Source organism: Sebastes fasciatus, chromosome 14 (assembly GCF_043250625.1).
Source record: "Sebastes fasciatus isolate fSebFas1 chromosome 14, fSebFas1.pri, whole genome shotgun sequence".
In the NCBI taxonomy this organism is placed as follows: domain Eukaryota; kingdom Metazoa; phylum Chordata; class Actinopteri; order Perciformes; family Sebastidae; genus Sebastes; species Sebastes fasciatus.
Genome location: NC_133808.1, coordinates 11,365,532 through 11,381,818, shown reverse-complemented (window position 1 = coordinate 11,381,818; position 16,287 = coordinate 11,365,532). Strand labels below are relative to the sequence as shown.

General features: G+C 40.6%; 1 protein-coding gene across 2 annotated transcripts in view; it reads right to left on the bottom strand.

The window, feature by feature from the left end:
* LOC141782428 (sentrin-specific protease 7) overlaps positions 1 to 16,287 on the bottom strand; it is a 55,249-nt gene that overhangs the window by 3,524 nt on the left and 35,438 nt on the right. The window contains exons 4-19 of one of the 2 annotated variants that reach the window (XM_074658794.1): positions 15,727 to 15,792; positions 15,515 to 15,621; positions 12,139 to 12,393; positions 10,207 to 10,331; positions 9,673 to 9,791; positions 8,791 to 9,121; positions 7,481 to 7,632; positions 5,518 to 5,640; positions 5,390 to 5,423; positions 3,429 to 3,656; positions 2,637 to 3,112; positions 2,156 to 2,283; positions 1,619 to 1,735; positions 1,387 to 1,503; positions 373 to 468; positions 86 to 276 (exon numbers count right to left, since the gene is read on the bottom strand). In XM_074658794.1, coding sequence (XP_074514895.1) covers positions 86 to 276; positions 373 to 468; positions 1,387 to 1,503; positions 1,619 to 1,735; positions 2,156 to 2,283; positions 2,637 to 3,112; positions 3,429 to 3,656; positions 5,390 to 5,423; positions 5,518 to 5,640; positions 7,481 to 7,632; positions 8,791 to 9,121; positions 9,673 to 9,791; positions 10,207 to 10,331; positions 12,139 to 12,393; positions 15,515 to 15,621; positions 15,727 to 15,792 — 2,665 coding nt within the window. The remainder of the gene's footprint in view (positions 1 to 85; positions 277 to 372; positions 469 to 1,386; positions 1,504 to 1,618; positions 1,736 to 2,155; positions 2,284 to 2,636; positions 3,113 to 3,428; positions 3,657 to 5,389; positions 5,424 to 5,517; positions 5,641 to 7,480; positions 7,633 to 8,790; positions 9,122 to 9,672; positions 9,792 to 10,206; positions 10,332 to 12,138; positions 12,394 to 15,514; positions 15,622 to 15,726; positions 15,793 to 16,287) is intronic. The other variant, XM_074658795.1, reaches the window with a different exon arrangement.

The following is a 16,287-nucleotide window of genomic DNA, read 5'->3' as shown; positions in this document are numbered from 1 at the left end:
TGCTTGAAATGTACAACAGAAATCTGAAACTGAAAAGCCATTGCATACTGCATGTATACTTTTAGTATCATTTAGTCAAACATACCTGTCTCTGTGTCCATGCTGTCATTGTGATTTAATGTAGGTGGTGTAGGTGGTGTCTCTGCGTTTTCATCTGGGCTTTTAGACCCCTGAGCCACCTCTTGTTCCTGTAACTCTTCGTTTGAACAACTCCAGGCCTCCGATTTTGGCTCGTCCAGTCCAGGAAAGCAGATGACAACTAAATACCAATGAGCCCTAAATAGACAACAGAGCGATGTGATACATTATGTGGTAAACCAAACAAAAAACAACCTCTGTACAATACACCTCTTCATGATGTATTTAACTCACTCCTGATTGACAGGCACAAACAGGAAGTCCTTTTTGAAGATGTCCACATGGCGTGTCCATGTCTTCACCCGTTGGTGCCGCCTCTGCCTCTGACAGCTGGGTGCACACAAAAAAATAAAGTTTTAACAGTGTTTCACATACATACAAATACCTGCAGACACTTGAGAGTAGAGCTGGGAAGTTCAAGTCTCATGTCGCACCTGGCTTACAACTCAATAAAATAGCTAACAGCAACAACGTTAACTGTGGAAACTCTACCCGGCAAAAGAGCCCCGTTGAGGAGGCGGCGAAGAAGTCTGAAGAGGGAGAATGGTAAAAAAAAAACATTCTTTCTACTATTATTATTAATACATACTTTTACTTTACTTTTTACTTTATTTACTCAGCCTTCATCATAGCACTGAGATCAGTGTTTCTAGTTCAAATCGGGATTCTTACGGTTGTTTCTTGCTTTGGACAGTAGCCAGGCTGCTAGCCATGTTGCGAACTGTGTCGTTGGTAGTTACTAGGTTCTGAAGAAAACAAAAGTGATCCGGTTGTCTTTGCGACAGCGGCACCAACAATAATACCACTTGGAATTGCTAGGGGGGGAGAAGTTGAAAAGTGATCTGTTGCCACTTTAAGTTGAAGGCTACACTAACTTATAACGAATGAAATCATAAAGCATTTTACTTTATTTAATGTAACACTTGTGTTGATTCTGATTGTTTATTCTTTTTACAGAATATCTATAAAAATCGTGAATTCATGTTTGTTGAAGAAAACAAAACAATTCTTAACACTGTTAGCTGTTCAAGGATGTAATGTAGTTTCCATTCCGATGCCTTGCCTTGTTAGTTTGGTAATACATAAAACACAAGAAGAAAGATTTGGTCCCTGTCAGACTCCAGAGTTCAAGGCTGTGGCTATTTCCTGGAAGCAGCATTTACCAGTACAGACCCATTACATACGAAACTCAGAAATGTCTCAACAGAAAAGGTTTGTTTCGATAATTTTTTTGGCAGCACGACTTACGTCTCACTGGTGACGCCTTCACTGGCGTTGTCCCTCCGTGTCAGCTGCTTGTAGAAGAAGCTGCTGAAGATGTGGGAGCGCTCGACCACGGCAGCAGAGGTGTTCTGGATGAGGTATCTGGTTCAAAAACACATCAACTCAATCAGTTCAAAATTGAATCGCTTCTCCACACACTTGTGAGAAAGCAAAGTCAATTTTAAACCTTTTTTTTTTTTATAAATGTGTTACTTACTTTAGGTAAAAATCAATGATAACATCATTGAGGAAGTGCCCGCTGTCAAGGCACCGCAGGTCCTCCATTGTGACGGTTATTCCTCCTTTCAATGGCGGAGGAGGAAACTGGATCAACCTAAGCAGAGGTGGAAGAAAGAAGAATGAGCCAGCTTACAATGACAGTGGATGACAGGTGTACAGATGTAGCACAGAGCAACCATAGAGTTGAATCTGATCATTTGCAGCGGTAGGTAAACTATAATAGTTACAATATTTGTTAGGGATGCATTGATCCGATATGCCGGATTGGTATTGGGCTAATACTGACAAAATTTGGTCTGGTAACAGGTCGGTAGTCTGTATCGGCAAATACCGTGAGTTGAGGTGTCAGAATCCTGAGATAAAAAACCTCGGATCAATGCATCCCTATACTGTATTTCTATTCCTAAGAGTGAACTGCATTGGCTGCAAGAATCTTAATCTGGAGGCCACGTGCCAACCCCTGCTGGGCCAGGCTGCATGAGAAGCTACATATATGATAACGTAGGTTACTTGCCTGCGAGCCAGGCCCTGATGTTTAAATTTAGTCAAGCTGGGGTCTGGTCTACACAGGGACGCGGAGTAGGATCCTTTGGTTCTACGGTGGCACAGTGTGTACACAGGAGTGGGCTCCTCCTTTTTCTTCTGTGGGAGGAAAATTCAAATCATAGGAGCAGAACTTACATTGTAGTGATTTACCATTGACATGTGGTTCCCAACCAGGGGGTCAGCACCCCCACAAGGGGACACAAGATAAATCTGAGGGGTTGCAATATGATTAACAGGAGATGAAAGAAGAAAAAAACATTTCTGCTGCCAACAGTTATGTATATTTTTTCAGACTTTCCCTCTAATTTTTGCTTTTGTTCTTGTGAATTAGCACAATATAACTTGTTTTGGTCTATATAAATGAAATAAAATTATAGCAAAGAACTCTGATTGACTGGTCACAACCAGTAAACATATGCATGAGGTAGATACCGCTCCAAACAACTTACCTCAGGCGGATGTTCGAGCTCTTGTTCTTTCTGATCCTCCCCTGGTTCGAGTTCTGTCCCTGTGTCTTGTTCTGTCGCTGTCTCCAGCTCCAGTTCAGTCTCTGTCGCTGTCTCTAGCTCCCGTGCAGTCTCTGTCTGTGACTCATCCTCCAGCTGGATGTGTGGCGGGGTGCTTTCTGTATCAGAATGTGGACCTTCCTGGTCCGAGTCAAGTCTAGGGTCAGTGGTCTCCAGGTCCAGCAGAAACAGCAGGTGAGAGTCCAGTCCACTTCTTCTAATCAGCTCTATGCTATCGTCCAGAGAAAGAACAGGCGTGTGGAAGTCTTCAAAGAAACTAAATTTGTCTGCACCATCGAGTGGCGTTTCTTGTTCCAGGCTGTTGAGACAGTCGATGTCCAGGAGGGAGCGCAATAAAGCCCCCTCCATTCCCTCCACAGGATTTCTCAGAGTCACCAGGATGAAGGGGCTCACCTTTTCTGTTAAAATAAAAAAAAATCATAACAGCACTATCATGGCACATTGATAATAATGTGACACATCAAACAATACTGAAAATTAAATTAGAAATATGACACAAAAACATGGAACATTTGTAAATTTAAGCCACTAAATGGAAACAGTTGACAAAGCTGGCAACATTTAAGTTAAAAATCTAGTCTGCATTCCTTAAAGATTAACAATTCTATCTGCTTTGATAAAAAATTACAGAGTAGTTGCAAACTAAATGCTACTTGTCTCAAGAAATCATTTAGAAATGAGGATGAAGTGTACTGAGCAATCCGGCAGTCTCACCAGAGTTCGTGGTTCCATCTTGTTTGACACACAGTTTGACGAGTTTTTGCTGTACAGCAGCTGCAGCAGTTTCTGACACACAAAACAGAAGGACGGCGGCAGGGGAAAACAACTCGTCGCCCTTAAAGTGAAACTCCCGGTCCTCCAGTTCCTGCTGCTCCCACACGCTGTACCTCCTCAGGTCTTTACGCTCCAAGGTTAACGTCACCTCTACGTGTTCATCAACGTCTGGGGAGAAAGAGGTGGTCAGGTTAGCTTGGCAGCTCGCATTGTTGGTATCAAATGATGAACACAGTTACTTCTTCGTCTTTAACGCACTCAAAATAATGCCTCACTAGGGTTGGGCAATATGACAGGATACTGTATACCGTGCAACGGTAGAAATGTGTCCACCGGTAGAGATTTGGCAAAACCATTTCCACCGTGGTAGTGGTGGTGATTCTCGAATGCTCTTGCGAGGAGAGTGAAGGTGTAAACACGGAGCAGAAGGTTCAATTTTACAGCTAGAGTGAAGATACTGGCATCATATGAAACTATAAAAATCCATTGTCATAGTCAAGTCAGCACACTGACACACTGACAGCTGTTGTTGCCTGTTGGGCTGAGATTGCCATGTTATGGTATGAGCATATATCTTTATGCTAAATGCAGTACCTGTGAGGGTTTCTGGACAAAATGTGTCATTGTTTTGTGTTGTTAATTGATTTCCAATAATAAATATATACATACATTTGCATAACGCAATCACATTTGTCCAATCCCATGTTGATAAGAGTATTAAATACTTGACAAATCTCCCTTTAAGGTACATTTTGAACAGATAAACACTGTGTGATTAATTTGCGATTAATCACGATTAACTATTTTAATGGATTGACAGACCTACCTGTAACACTTGAAATTATTGTTCTCAGGAACATTAAAGCTTCCATTTGGAAATAATTTTAGATTTATTGTTTTGAGTCTTGTTTTTGTGTTGTCACATGTGAGTAGTTTTTGTTTGTATGGAAGTTCCAAGTAAAAGAAGAAGATAATCCAATGTGATAAAGTACGGTATGGTTATTTTAAACCCTTCCTTAATTAAATTTATAGAAAAATTACTGTATTATGATATATACCGTTACCGTGATATAAAACTACATATACCGTGAAGATTTTGGCCATGTCTCCCACCCCAAAAACAGGAAACCCCTCGCATTTCTCCCTAGTATGGCAGTAAAAACATTCCATCAACTTCCATAACGAAAGAAAGTCAATCCAACATCCTGCATCTTTAAGCTGCTCTCTGTAAGAACCGAGAGGTCCCACTGCAGATGCCTAAATAGCTTTAAAGATTTCCTATTCAAGTAGTGTGAAACCAACAAAGAAAATGTAAGCGTAGAAAATGATGTGTTCTGGAGTTTCTATGCTTATATCGCTACATTGTTCCTACATCCTGGAAAGTCTTGTGAAATGTCCTGAAAGCTCAGCTCAAGGCTAAAATAACAAGCCGTTCTTTCATTCAAGGTTATTCAGTCATGATGTATTTTTCAGAAACAAACTTGTACTTGCTAGAAAATATATGTACAGAAGAACGATGCTTTGTTTGTTCAAAATGTTTCACAAAACTAATATGCAATCTATTTTGTTTAACAAACACTATTTTGTCTTACACACCCATGGCCAAGATCATATCGCAGAAAAAAACACTTCAGTTCCCTGAAGGGGAGATTTCACAGGCTCAGAAGGTGAAAGTGCACGAGGGCCTTCAGGGTCTAATCCAGGAACACACATACACTTTAGCATCTGAAATAGACCACTAAGCTAGGAGTGGATGGTGTGCAGACAGCATGACCAAAACAAGGAGTTCATACACCCCAGACCAAAGGGCTCAGGCAGGCCTCAGCCTCTCTACAAACACTGTGATTAAAATTTAGTGTACTTGACACCAATGTTAAAAAAATAAAATAATAAATCCTTACCTTGCAGTGGGATGATGATTTTTTGGTCTACTATCTGTGAAAGAAGAGTAAATAAAAAGTGTCATGTCCTGAAATGTGATACGAATACTGAACGTGATCAGCGTGCATTTGTGATTAATAGAGGTTACCATGATGTCTCCATTCGCTTTCCCTTGGTAACCTCCACAGTGCAGCATGGAGAAGGAGTAGTCTATACTGGGCATGGGAGAAATGTCCAATGAAGAAGGAAGATCTACAGCTACACGCAACATCTGCAACACACAAACGTGCACACACAGTTTTGAGAAAATGGTGCAAACAGTAATACACAATAACTGTATAATAACCCCAATTACTACACTGAGACCGAGCTGTAAGGTCAGGCAATATAGTTTAAACCAATATTTCAATAAACAACCTAATTTTTCCAATTACAATAGTTTAAAGCCACAATGTGTAGGATTTGAAACGTCCTTACCTTGGCGCCATCTAGTGGTAGTAATAAGAACGACACTGTAGTTGTCAGCAATTCATGCTGTTACTTTTTGGTGTCTTGTTATCAACAAGACATCATCTGTCTCAATAATATCTTACTAGCATGAGAGGGAATGGAGGGTAAACAATTACGTTATAAACCTCTGATTAAAACTAAAAAGGAGAAGAAGAAAAAAGAAAAGTTTGTTGCAACAGGAAACTTACTGAACTCATTGTAAGATGAAGCTCGTATGAAGCTCCTGTTAGCTCAAGCGTCTGTAATGGCAAGCCTCTCCGCCCCTAATCCTACAACAACATGCTAAACTATAAAATATTAAGGGGGGGGCTAACCTGCAAACATGAAGGCATCATAATCAAGAAATGTAGAGATGCCTCCATCACGTTTTTGCTGTCGACACCGATTGCCGATCATCAATGAGGCATATCGGCCGATACCGATCATTTTTTTTGTTGTTTTGTTATAGCAGCTGGTAAAGAAGACTCCAGACTAACTTTTTTCACCACCGTCCCAAAAACTAACTCTAAAGGTCCCATATTGTAAAAAAGGGAGATTTTATTTTATATTATACAGCAGGTTTAAGTGCTATATTAATACTGTTAAACTATCAAAACAATCAATATACGGAGAAATACGCACAGCCCGTGTTCAGAAATTGTGCTTTTGAAACAAGCCGTTAGGATATATGTCCATTTGTGATGTCACAAATATACAATATATAGATTATTACACGGTTTTCAACATAAACATTCTAAATGTGTCCCAGTTTATTTCCTGTTGCAGTGGATGTTAATAAAATCAGCTGACAGGAAGTAAACATGGACCCAAACTGTTGCCTAGCAACGCAACTCCGTTGAATGCACTAAAACGGAGCGTTTCGGACAGAGGGTAAATACAGGTATTATCCGGCTGACAGTATGAGGAAAATAAAGGGTTTTTTATATTAAATCATGTAAACATGTTCTAGTAGAAACACAAAATACAAGTAAGAACCTGAAAATGAGCACGATATGGGACCTTTAAGTCAGTGTCCCAAAGTCAGTGTAACGCATCAAAGATTCTAAATGGTTTTTGTATTTTTATTCAAATATTTGCTTCGATTAAATCGTTATAATTCCCTCTCTAATATCTATTTTATATTGCTGTGAAAACATCTCCTTCAAACAACTGGATTTATTCAGGTTTTTCGGCAAAAACAACATTTTAAAGGATTATATTTGAACACATCATGATAACGTTATAGTATACCTTCGACATACTAATACTAATACAATACTAATTTTTACTGAAAAACGCATCATAATGTGACCCATCACAACCTCCGTTAACATTAGCTCCGTTATTTAGCCATGTGGGACTGTGCTGCCCACCGGCATGTTTTGTTTTACTTTAGTAGCGTATCGCGTGCCTGAGCAACCACGTGTGCAGGTTCTGGTCAGTTGAGAATAATCTGAATATTCCTTTTACTATATCCCAAGATCCATTTCTGCTCTGCTCTTATTGAGTCAGATACAAGACTTAGTCATCAGACAGAAACATTCTTTATCTTTTCTGAAATGTGATTCTGTTGCATTGAAGAGGTATGGATCAAATATAACACAGGGACACATTCTGCTAACCTGTATGTCAGAAGCTTCGTGCAGTTTGACCAGAGCTTCCAGCGGGGATTGTCCCTGTATTAATGCGTCCTCCACAGTGACCAGTGTATGGGCCGCTGGGCTGCAGTGTTGAGGAACATCACCGCTCTCCTCGTCATCACTGGACAGCACAACTGAAAAAGAAGCACATGAACAAGAACACTTCAGGCCCGATGTGAATTTTACTTGGGAGTTACTGTATGCTACGTTACTGCTTTCAAAGACAAGCTCACATATGCGCTTAAATGACACCGCAGGAGGTGTAATGGGTTTTGAAAGGAGAGCAAGGACAGTAGTAATCCTAGAAAAGACACATGAGTAGGCTAAAACAGGAAACACAGTAGCTACTAAGATGCGGGGCACACCCACACACAGCAGAAACAAAAGGTCCAAGACAAACTAAAACAATAATTGATGAGATGCTTGAGCCATGTGGCAGAAGATAACACACTCATACGCCTGTTAATAAGCTACACCTAGCTAAAACTAATGAGGTCTAATACAAAAGTCCTGCAGTAAAAACATCATGTTATAACGTTATGTTCTTGTTGGAACAGTGTTAGCGAGGTGTCGATTCAACGGTATGATCCAGTTGGAGGATCATCTGTTGAACTGTGTTGCATTGCACAGAGAGGGTCATTGATATAAAATGGGGTGGACATAATAATAGAAACACCTCTCTGTATAAACAACTCCACAAACTGCAGCCTCCAAAATGACCACGCACATGGCAACTTGTGCATTTACGGCCACGTTTGCTTACCCAACATGTATTGACTTATAACTAAAGTCAAAATGATAAAATAGCCAATATTAGTTTATCACAGATCCATTGGTACTGGCATGTATGCCGGCATATAAGATATGTTTGCAGCATAGAAACGAAAAGAGTTTTTAGAAAGACTTTAAAGCTTCATTTTCAATTTTAAAGTCTACTGTTCAGTGCATTTCTTGGTCACAATTCTTTAATAACCAAATTTAAGAGATCTTTATCAAAAAGTTTATGTTACGTGTTTATGTAAAAATAAAACACGTCACATAAAAAAAACAGAGTAGACTGCCTGTAAACTGCCTTCAATCTCAAAATGTGTGTGAATAGTGTGCGTGTGAGTCCTGCTGCATTAGCTGGAACACATCAGATCATTTGTTTATGTCCTGATAAAAGGCTCAAACAAACACACGGAGCTGAGCAACTGTTTACTGAGTTTCCTCACAGATCATTTCAAACTAAAGTTTCTGCAGTAGAATGAAGCTACCGAGTTTAGCAGCTCATCCTGTGTTGGTGTACTCACTGGGTTCAGGGGGGCTGGCTGTGGTAGTGTTGTCCTGGCTAGACGATAGACTTCGTCTGGGGGTACCGATAGAGTCTCCGGCCTCCGAATTAGGACGGATGATTGGGACCAGAACTTCTGTTCGATCATCTGCTCCCACCGTGAACTGAACAATGGTACGGTCCAGGCTCTCCAAATCTCCGTCTTCTCCACTTTCTTCCGGACAAGTACGTGTAGTGGCCGGTCCTCCGTCTCTTCCGTCTTCACCCGTGAGGCGAAGCACACTCTCACGGTGGCGTTTGGAGCTATCTGTCCCATTGCACTGGGACTCTGCATCCTTTCTTTTCCTCTTCTGTTGAGACACAAAACAGAATTCAGCTCCTCAATTTAGGTGTTGGTTCATCAGACAACTGGCATGGAAAAATATATTACTGATATCAAAAAAGAAGAGTGTTCTCAGTTTTCTCACAGGCTGCAACAGTTATGGACATTAAAACTTATTTGGTCAATGAAGTTTTAATTAATGAATAGCGCCCCTCACTTCTCACTAGTGAATGCCCGATTCTTTTCTAATCAATTTAATCGCAGACAAAGACACAGAGAGGATTCTGGTGTTAGTTTTGGACTATTTGTTCACAAACTGCATGTAGAGCTTTTTGCTGGATATTCATAATTCCATCCACTTATTTGGCATGTGTGAAAACATCAATGTAATAGCATTCATTTCAGACTGGTGTGTGTGTTGGGGTGTTATGGAAAAGTGACTAAAGGGCTCAAAACATAAGGATGATATAAAAAAAGTGCAAGCACTTTAATGTAATGAAGTGCACGTCTGGGCTCTTGTTTTATGCCGTTTGGATGAAGTCTACTCCTTGGTGAGATTGAGTTCTGTACGGTACTCACCAAATTGTGTTGTACTTCCTTTTCTGGATCAGTCAACCTGTCCTTGATGCTGGCTGGGGAGAACTCATCGCAACTTCCTGTATCCTCGGCATGATCCCATCTCACTGACAACCCACAATCTGTATGAGACAGATAAACACTGACCAAGTTATCACAATAAACACATACAGTACTGACAACCTGACTGCTGCTACTATGAGAAAATAGAAAAAGAGACTTTTGAGAGCTTTGTGAGGGGAAAAGCGGAGTAAAGTATGTGGCATTTTATTTTACAGAACTATAAAAAGTGTAGCATCTGTTTATTTACTCTGAAAGCAAAGCCAGGAGTATCAATAAATCTTTCCCATTGGAAGAATCCTTAAAGGGCATATGAGAGAAGGTCAGGGGAAAGCAGGAAAATGTAAGCATGATGCTTTCCAAGTCGTAATATACTGTAAGTGATTAGGTCAAAGAATAACCCGGTGAAGTACAATGGATGTGGAGAGCAGCATCTCATCAGCAACTGTGTGTCTGAATGCCTTCGTGTTTACACACCTACAACTTCAGCGAATTTGTAGTTGTCTCCGTTGTCCTTTCCTATTATCACCTCCTCGATATCTTTGTTTTCTTCCATGTCCCCTTCGTCATCAACATGTAGTGACTTTCTCCTGACTCTTGACCTGATGACATGAAATAATTATTAAATACCATGTTCTGATTAGGCTGTATTCATTATTCTCATTTTTTAGCAAAAGCCACATGAAGTAGCTTAAAACATTTTATACTAAAAGTGTACCTTATATCACAAAATATCCAAGACTAAACACAAATGCAGAAACACATTTGAACTCAAATCTAAGTTGTGAAATCTTTCTGTGTGGTATTATTCCTACTAAAATCACCATGTTTTCTGCCTGGAAAATACAGAGAGCCAAGGACGCAGCCGGCCGAGCCAAACTCCATTAAAATGTAATTTCTCCTTAAACTTATCGAAAACAAATGACCCTAATAAATAATACCTCCTACTGTTTTTGTGGTTATTTTTGTTCATTATTCACGGGCCTATGTGAAAAACCACCACATTATCCTGACTCTATAAAGTTTATTTCTTACCAGTACAACATCATATGTAAGACAAAGAGTCAGCTTTCTCTGCAAGTGGGTCCCATTTTCTGACTCATTATTCACAGTCAGGCATTTAATGGTGTGAGACTCCCTTTCTCTTCTACAACTGTCTATATATGGGGTAATTATTAATATTATTATTGCAGAGATGCTCCAAGTCCCCCAGGAATAAAGCTGTGCTGTGCAGAAGCAATAGGTGGAACTGGCAGCCACTTGACACCCTGAGACCCAGAAAGACTTTATGCCTTACATCTCTATTACAAAAGAGAGGAGTGTAAAATATTTATAGCACCATAAACATGCAAAATGTATTTTTTTTATGTTGTGACAATTTTCAAACAAGAATAACAGTAGCATTATCAAAATATGATTTTGGTATATTAAGATGAACGACATGACAGCTCCCCAAAAGTGAAGCCAAAACATCTCGATCGCCCCCTGGTGGCTGGCTGCAGTACAGGACATAAATCCCCCCTCTTCCATGTTAACGGATTGGACAAGGACCAAATTAAAAGGTCAAAGTACATGTCAAATACATTTTTCCCCAGGGATGGTTTCTGTCATTTTAGGTGGTTCTTATCACGTTGATGTTTGGTCAAGTGTTCGTTTTTCTGTTTGGTTTTAATTCGTTATTTGATGCTATAAAAAGGGGGTGAGACGTCATGATCGACAGCTGGGAGTCTGTCTTGGTGCGGCCGTGCTCGGCTTGCGATTGGTTTGGGCGGTGACCTCGATACCGTGGTTCCACCGCCCGATCACTACTGCACAGACTCTGGCTCCAAATGATGTCAACTCTCGTATCAGGGATATTTTGGCTTCACTTCTGTACAGTGGGAGGAAGTGGAAACGCATCGTCCATCTATATATACAGTCTAGGTTTTGGTGTCATTCGTGTATGCAGCTACTGTAGTCAGCCACATTCAGCCACAGACAGACACTAAATATGTTTGTTATTAACACTGAAACAGGAAGTGGGAGAAACTGTGTCAATTATGCACAGGGTGAGCAGCTTTCACTGGCTGTTGGGATACTTCTTCCATTTATTGCCGGTGTGGAGAAATAGCCCTGCAGATCACCGCAACTCGTTTCTCTTACACTTCGCTTTTTGTACAGATTAAACAAGCAAGATATGTTAATTAGCTAGCTATTAATGAGTTAGCTTTAGAGGAGCTGGTAGACAATTTTTTTTACCAGCCAGGCTAGCTGTTTTGCCCCCATTTCCAGTCTTTATGCTAAGCTAAGATAACCAGATGCTTGCAGTAGCTTCATATTTATCAGAAAGATACAGCAGTGGTATCAATGTTCTCCTCCAACTCCTATTTCCTAAAATGTCAAACTATTCCTTTAACAGGGACTTCCTACCGTTGAGCGGGTGAGGAGGTGGTCTTCTGGTTGCATTTAGGGGTTACACTCTTGTTCTTATCATTCTTGGACTCCCTCTGACTGGACCTTGTGTCTCTGCAGATCAGGGGTTCCTCTCTGCATCGACCACTCTCCCTCCGTGTACTTGATACTTGTCCTCGATTTCCCAAAGAAAGATGTGGTTTTATCCTTTCCATATAAGCCTTGCCTTGGTCTGTCTCTAGGACATTGGTCAGGATCAGACGGGGCTTCCTCCTACAGGATGAAACAGAGAAGCAATTATTTGCAACTTTCCTAGAGCAGCGTCTTCTCTGGAACATCGTGCCCCCCTCAAGGTATTCTAACTTATAACTTATAACTCATCTACCATCGCAGGTCAGACTTTGTGTACACCAGCTGATCAAGATGGAGGGGTGTAGATAAGACATGTGTGCAGTCATGATAAGCTTGGCCATGAGTCATGGTGCTTATAAGCAATGTTTTCTCTAAGCAGTTAATAGAAATGTCTTATTATCTCTGATTAAAAGGCCATAACTGCTTGAGGACCCATTTTTACGGAACATTGATGAGTCATGGTTTCACAGGTTTCTGTATAATCGATAGGGACACCATGATACTTGTACAATATTTGTAACTTAACACCTAGAACTTTCTGAGTTCCCGTCATGCATGGAGTTGCTTCGCCTTAAACATCATGTATAAAAAGCTGTATAAAGCTGTGTGATGCTGTAAATTTCTTGTTGGAGAGGAGTTCTTTTACAGTTAGACAACAACAACAACAACACTAAAGATTATTAAAACAAGTAAAGCAAGACAGAAGTAAAAAATACAGTACCAATCTATTATAGAGGGCAAATTAATGAGCTTAATAGCACATAATGTTGACACGTGAGGTATATGCTGGAAAGAAAAAGTCAATGTTATTCAGTCACTGTAGTAATACATTTACAAAGTTTAAAAAATGTAGATGATTTAAAAAAAACTTTAAAAAAACTCACCAATTAAAATGATACCAATCAAAACAAAATAATAGGGCACCTGTACATTTAACATACACGCACAGTCACCATATTAAAAGGAAACAATCACAGCAGAATGACATATGCAGCCCATACTCCCGCTTTAGATGTTCAAATGCTTCAGAAATGTTTATGAAAAGAAATAATACTACTATAAGTCACTTCAATAGGACTCTTAATATTCAGGGCGAGAGCCCCATCTTGTGAAAGTTTAAGAAACTGCAATTAACTACACAGGCAAGGTGATTTGTATAGCATTGCTTTCAATAACAAGGCAGCTCAAAGTGCTTTACATAAAACAGAAAGGCATGAAGAAACGACATGGAGCGCCTCGGTAGCCGAACGGTTGCAGCGTACGCCACATTACCGCAACGCAGCTGGTTTGATTCCAGCCAGGGACATTTGTTGCATGTCATACCCCTCTCTCTCACCTATTTTCAGACTGTATCTTCACTGTTAACTGGCCAATAAAGGCGAAAATGCCAAAAACTAATATTTTTTTAAAGAAACAATACAAGATAGAAATAAGCTAAATACAAGAAGACAAATCAAACACTGGAATAAAAAGTATAGTGCAGTTACAGTGCAAGATATGAATACATACAGTCTAAGGTTTAGCCTAATGAAATGTAGTGGCAAACAGAAAAGTTTTAAGCCCTGATTTAAAAGAACTGAGATGCAGGATTTATCACATTTTCTGGGAGAATACGAGGCAGCAGGTCCATTCCCATAGGAGAAAGAAGGGGCATATTGAGGGTAGTAGAAGTGTCCGAGGCTTCTTCTCCTTCCTGTCTGATGCCGGGCACATTTGCTCGGTGGTGATTAGAATGGCGGTGATTCGAGATGCAACAGTGCAGCTCAGTGGCATCCATTAACATTCTTTGCAGCTCCTTATCAGTCTCGTCAGCCCAGGCAGGAAGAGAGCTGTTCTCTCGGTTGTCTTTGTTATCAACAAAGTTACAGAATGTGCCCGGTTGAGTGCTGGTTGTCAACACGCTGACATTCGGCTGGCACTCTTCATAATACTCCCGTTTCCAAATGTATCAGCAGTCATCTCAACTTCTGTCTCATTGTGTCACTAATGGTTCAAATCTGTTTTCCAGTTGTAACATCTCTGGCTGTCTGCCAGATGTCAGCGGTTGAAGTGGGGTGGCATGGCTCAGGAGGTCAGAAGGCTCCTGGTTCGATCCCAGCTCCTCCAGAGGGTGTCAAAGTGTCCTTGAGCAAGACACTGCACCCCTGTACACCCCTGTACACCCCACTCCACTCCTCCGCTGCTCACTTTCACATTAGCAATGCTGTTCCGTACCCGAGTACACTTGCGTCATCATCTACGTGACATCTGCTTATGTTGACGCTACAGTGTTGAAAAGCCCTATCCAATCGCAAGATCCCAAGCCCGTATGAGGTGACCTTTGCATTATGCCTACTATTGTTTATGTTTTGGGGAGAAGAATGAACCTGTCGCCTGCCTTCATGCTTTATCACCCATGGCCTTGCAGTTTGCGCATATGCAGATTTCTGAGAAGACTGGCGGTGTTGAAAAAAGCCTGCCCTTTCAAAACTACTCGCTGACTGCTACTTGCATTGAATAGCAATCCACTTCGGTGTTTTGGTACAGTTGATTTCACACCTGATGTGAACCGTACCAGAGTACACATGAACCATACTCGAGACCACCTTTTCAAGTGGACCCGAGCACGGATCGACAAACCGTGTCCGGGTAAAGTACACAGTGGTCACACTAATAAAACGAACTGGGCGTTGGGGTCAAGTGTACTCGAATCCGGGCCATGTTCCCTGATGTGAAAGCCTAACTCACCAGCAGAGGACATTGGCGTGAGTGTCGTAGAGCTCAGAGGAAGCCTCCGGTGGTAATATTTATTTTGTTTAGAATATGGCACTCTTCTGTAAGAATTCATGACAGTCTTCATTGATTCTGATGAGCAGAGAGCTATAGTGTAGTCCGGGGCACAATGCTGTCAGTAGTCCACTAAATTACTGTTTTGGTGGCGTTAACATCGTGGGTAGCATTTCAAAGTAGATCATCTCAACCACGAGTTGTCATAAATGATCCAGCTGTTATAGGAAACCTCCTTAAATGTGTTGTAGTTTGAGACAAGTAGGAAAAATTAACTAAAATAACAGCTAAGCCGAGAAGAGTTTCTGCACTGTAGCAAAGCAGGAAGCAAGCCTGGAAAAATAACTGATTGTAACAGTTTAGAGGTAGACAACATAACACAAAACACAATATTTATCAGTGTTAACTTATAGGCAGAACAATGAGCAGGTATTTCAGTCTGCAATCAAAGCCTAAAAAAGTCCATCTTTCAAAACTCTCGTCGGCACCTGCTCACCTGGCCATTTCCAATGTCACGTGGTTGCGATCAGATAGCATGGATCCATTTTTATGCGGTGAACTACGATGTCTGAGTTTGCAATCTGCAAATGCAGTCCAGGAAACCTGTTAAAAGGGAAAGAAATGGTGTGAGTCTCAAGAATAATCCAGAATAGCCATGCTATCACCATAACATTTGTTCATGTGGTCACACAGAGAGCAAAGATGTACCTGTCTTTCTAACTTCCCACACTCTGATGAAAGACATGGAACGGAGATTTTGAGTGGGTTTTCCACCTAAAATTCACAGGGTGGTTAGTTACCATGCATTGACAAGCTTCCTTGTGTGTGCAAATACAGCCAGTGCAAATGAGTAAAGCTTGTGACTTTGATTTCTATGTGTTGGCAGCCTGCAGTTGCAGCAGTTTAGTCAAACTAGTATTAAAGCAGCATAAATAAATCAGGTAATTGATTAGTCTGTCGAAAGGTAATAAATCAAGTAATTTTTAAGGCATGAATACCAACATTCCCTCGTTCTCAATTGCAAGGATTTGCTGATTCTCTATGTCTTAAATTGCTAACTTTTTGGTTTTAGTCTGTCAGACCAAACAAGCAATTTAAAGACAACAACTTGAGTTTTACGAAATTTTAACAGACGTAATATTTTGATTTTATAGGCCACACGATTAACCGAGAAACCGCAAAAATAAATATTTTTTTTGCAGCCCTAGTAGCAGCATATCATGGTAACTGTAGCACAGTAGAAGCTTTGGCGATGCAAAAATGTTCTGA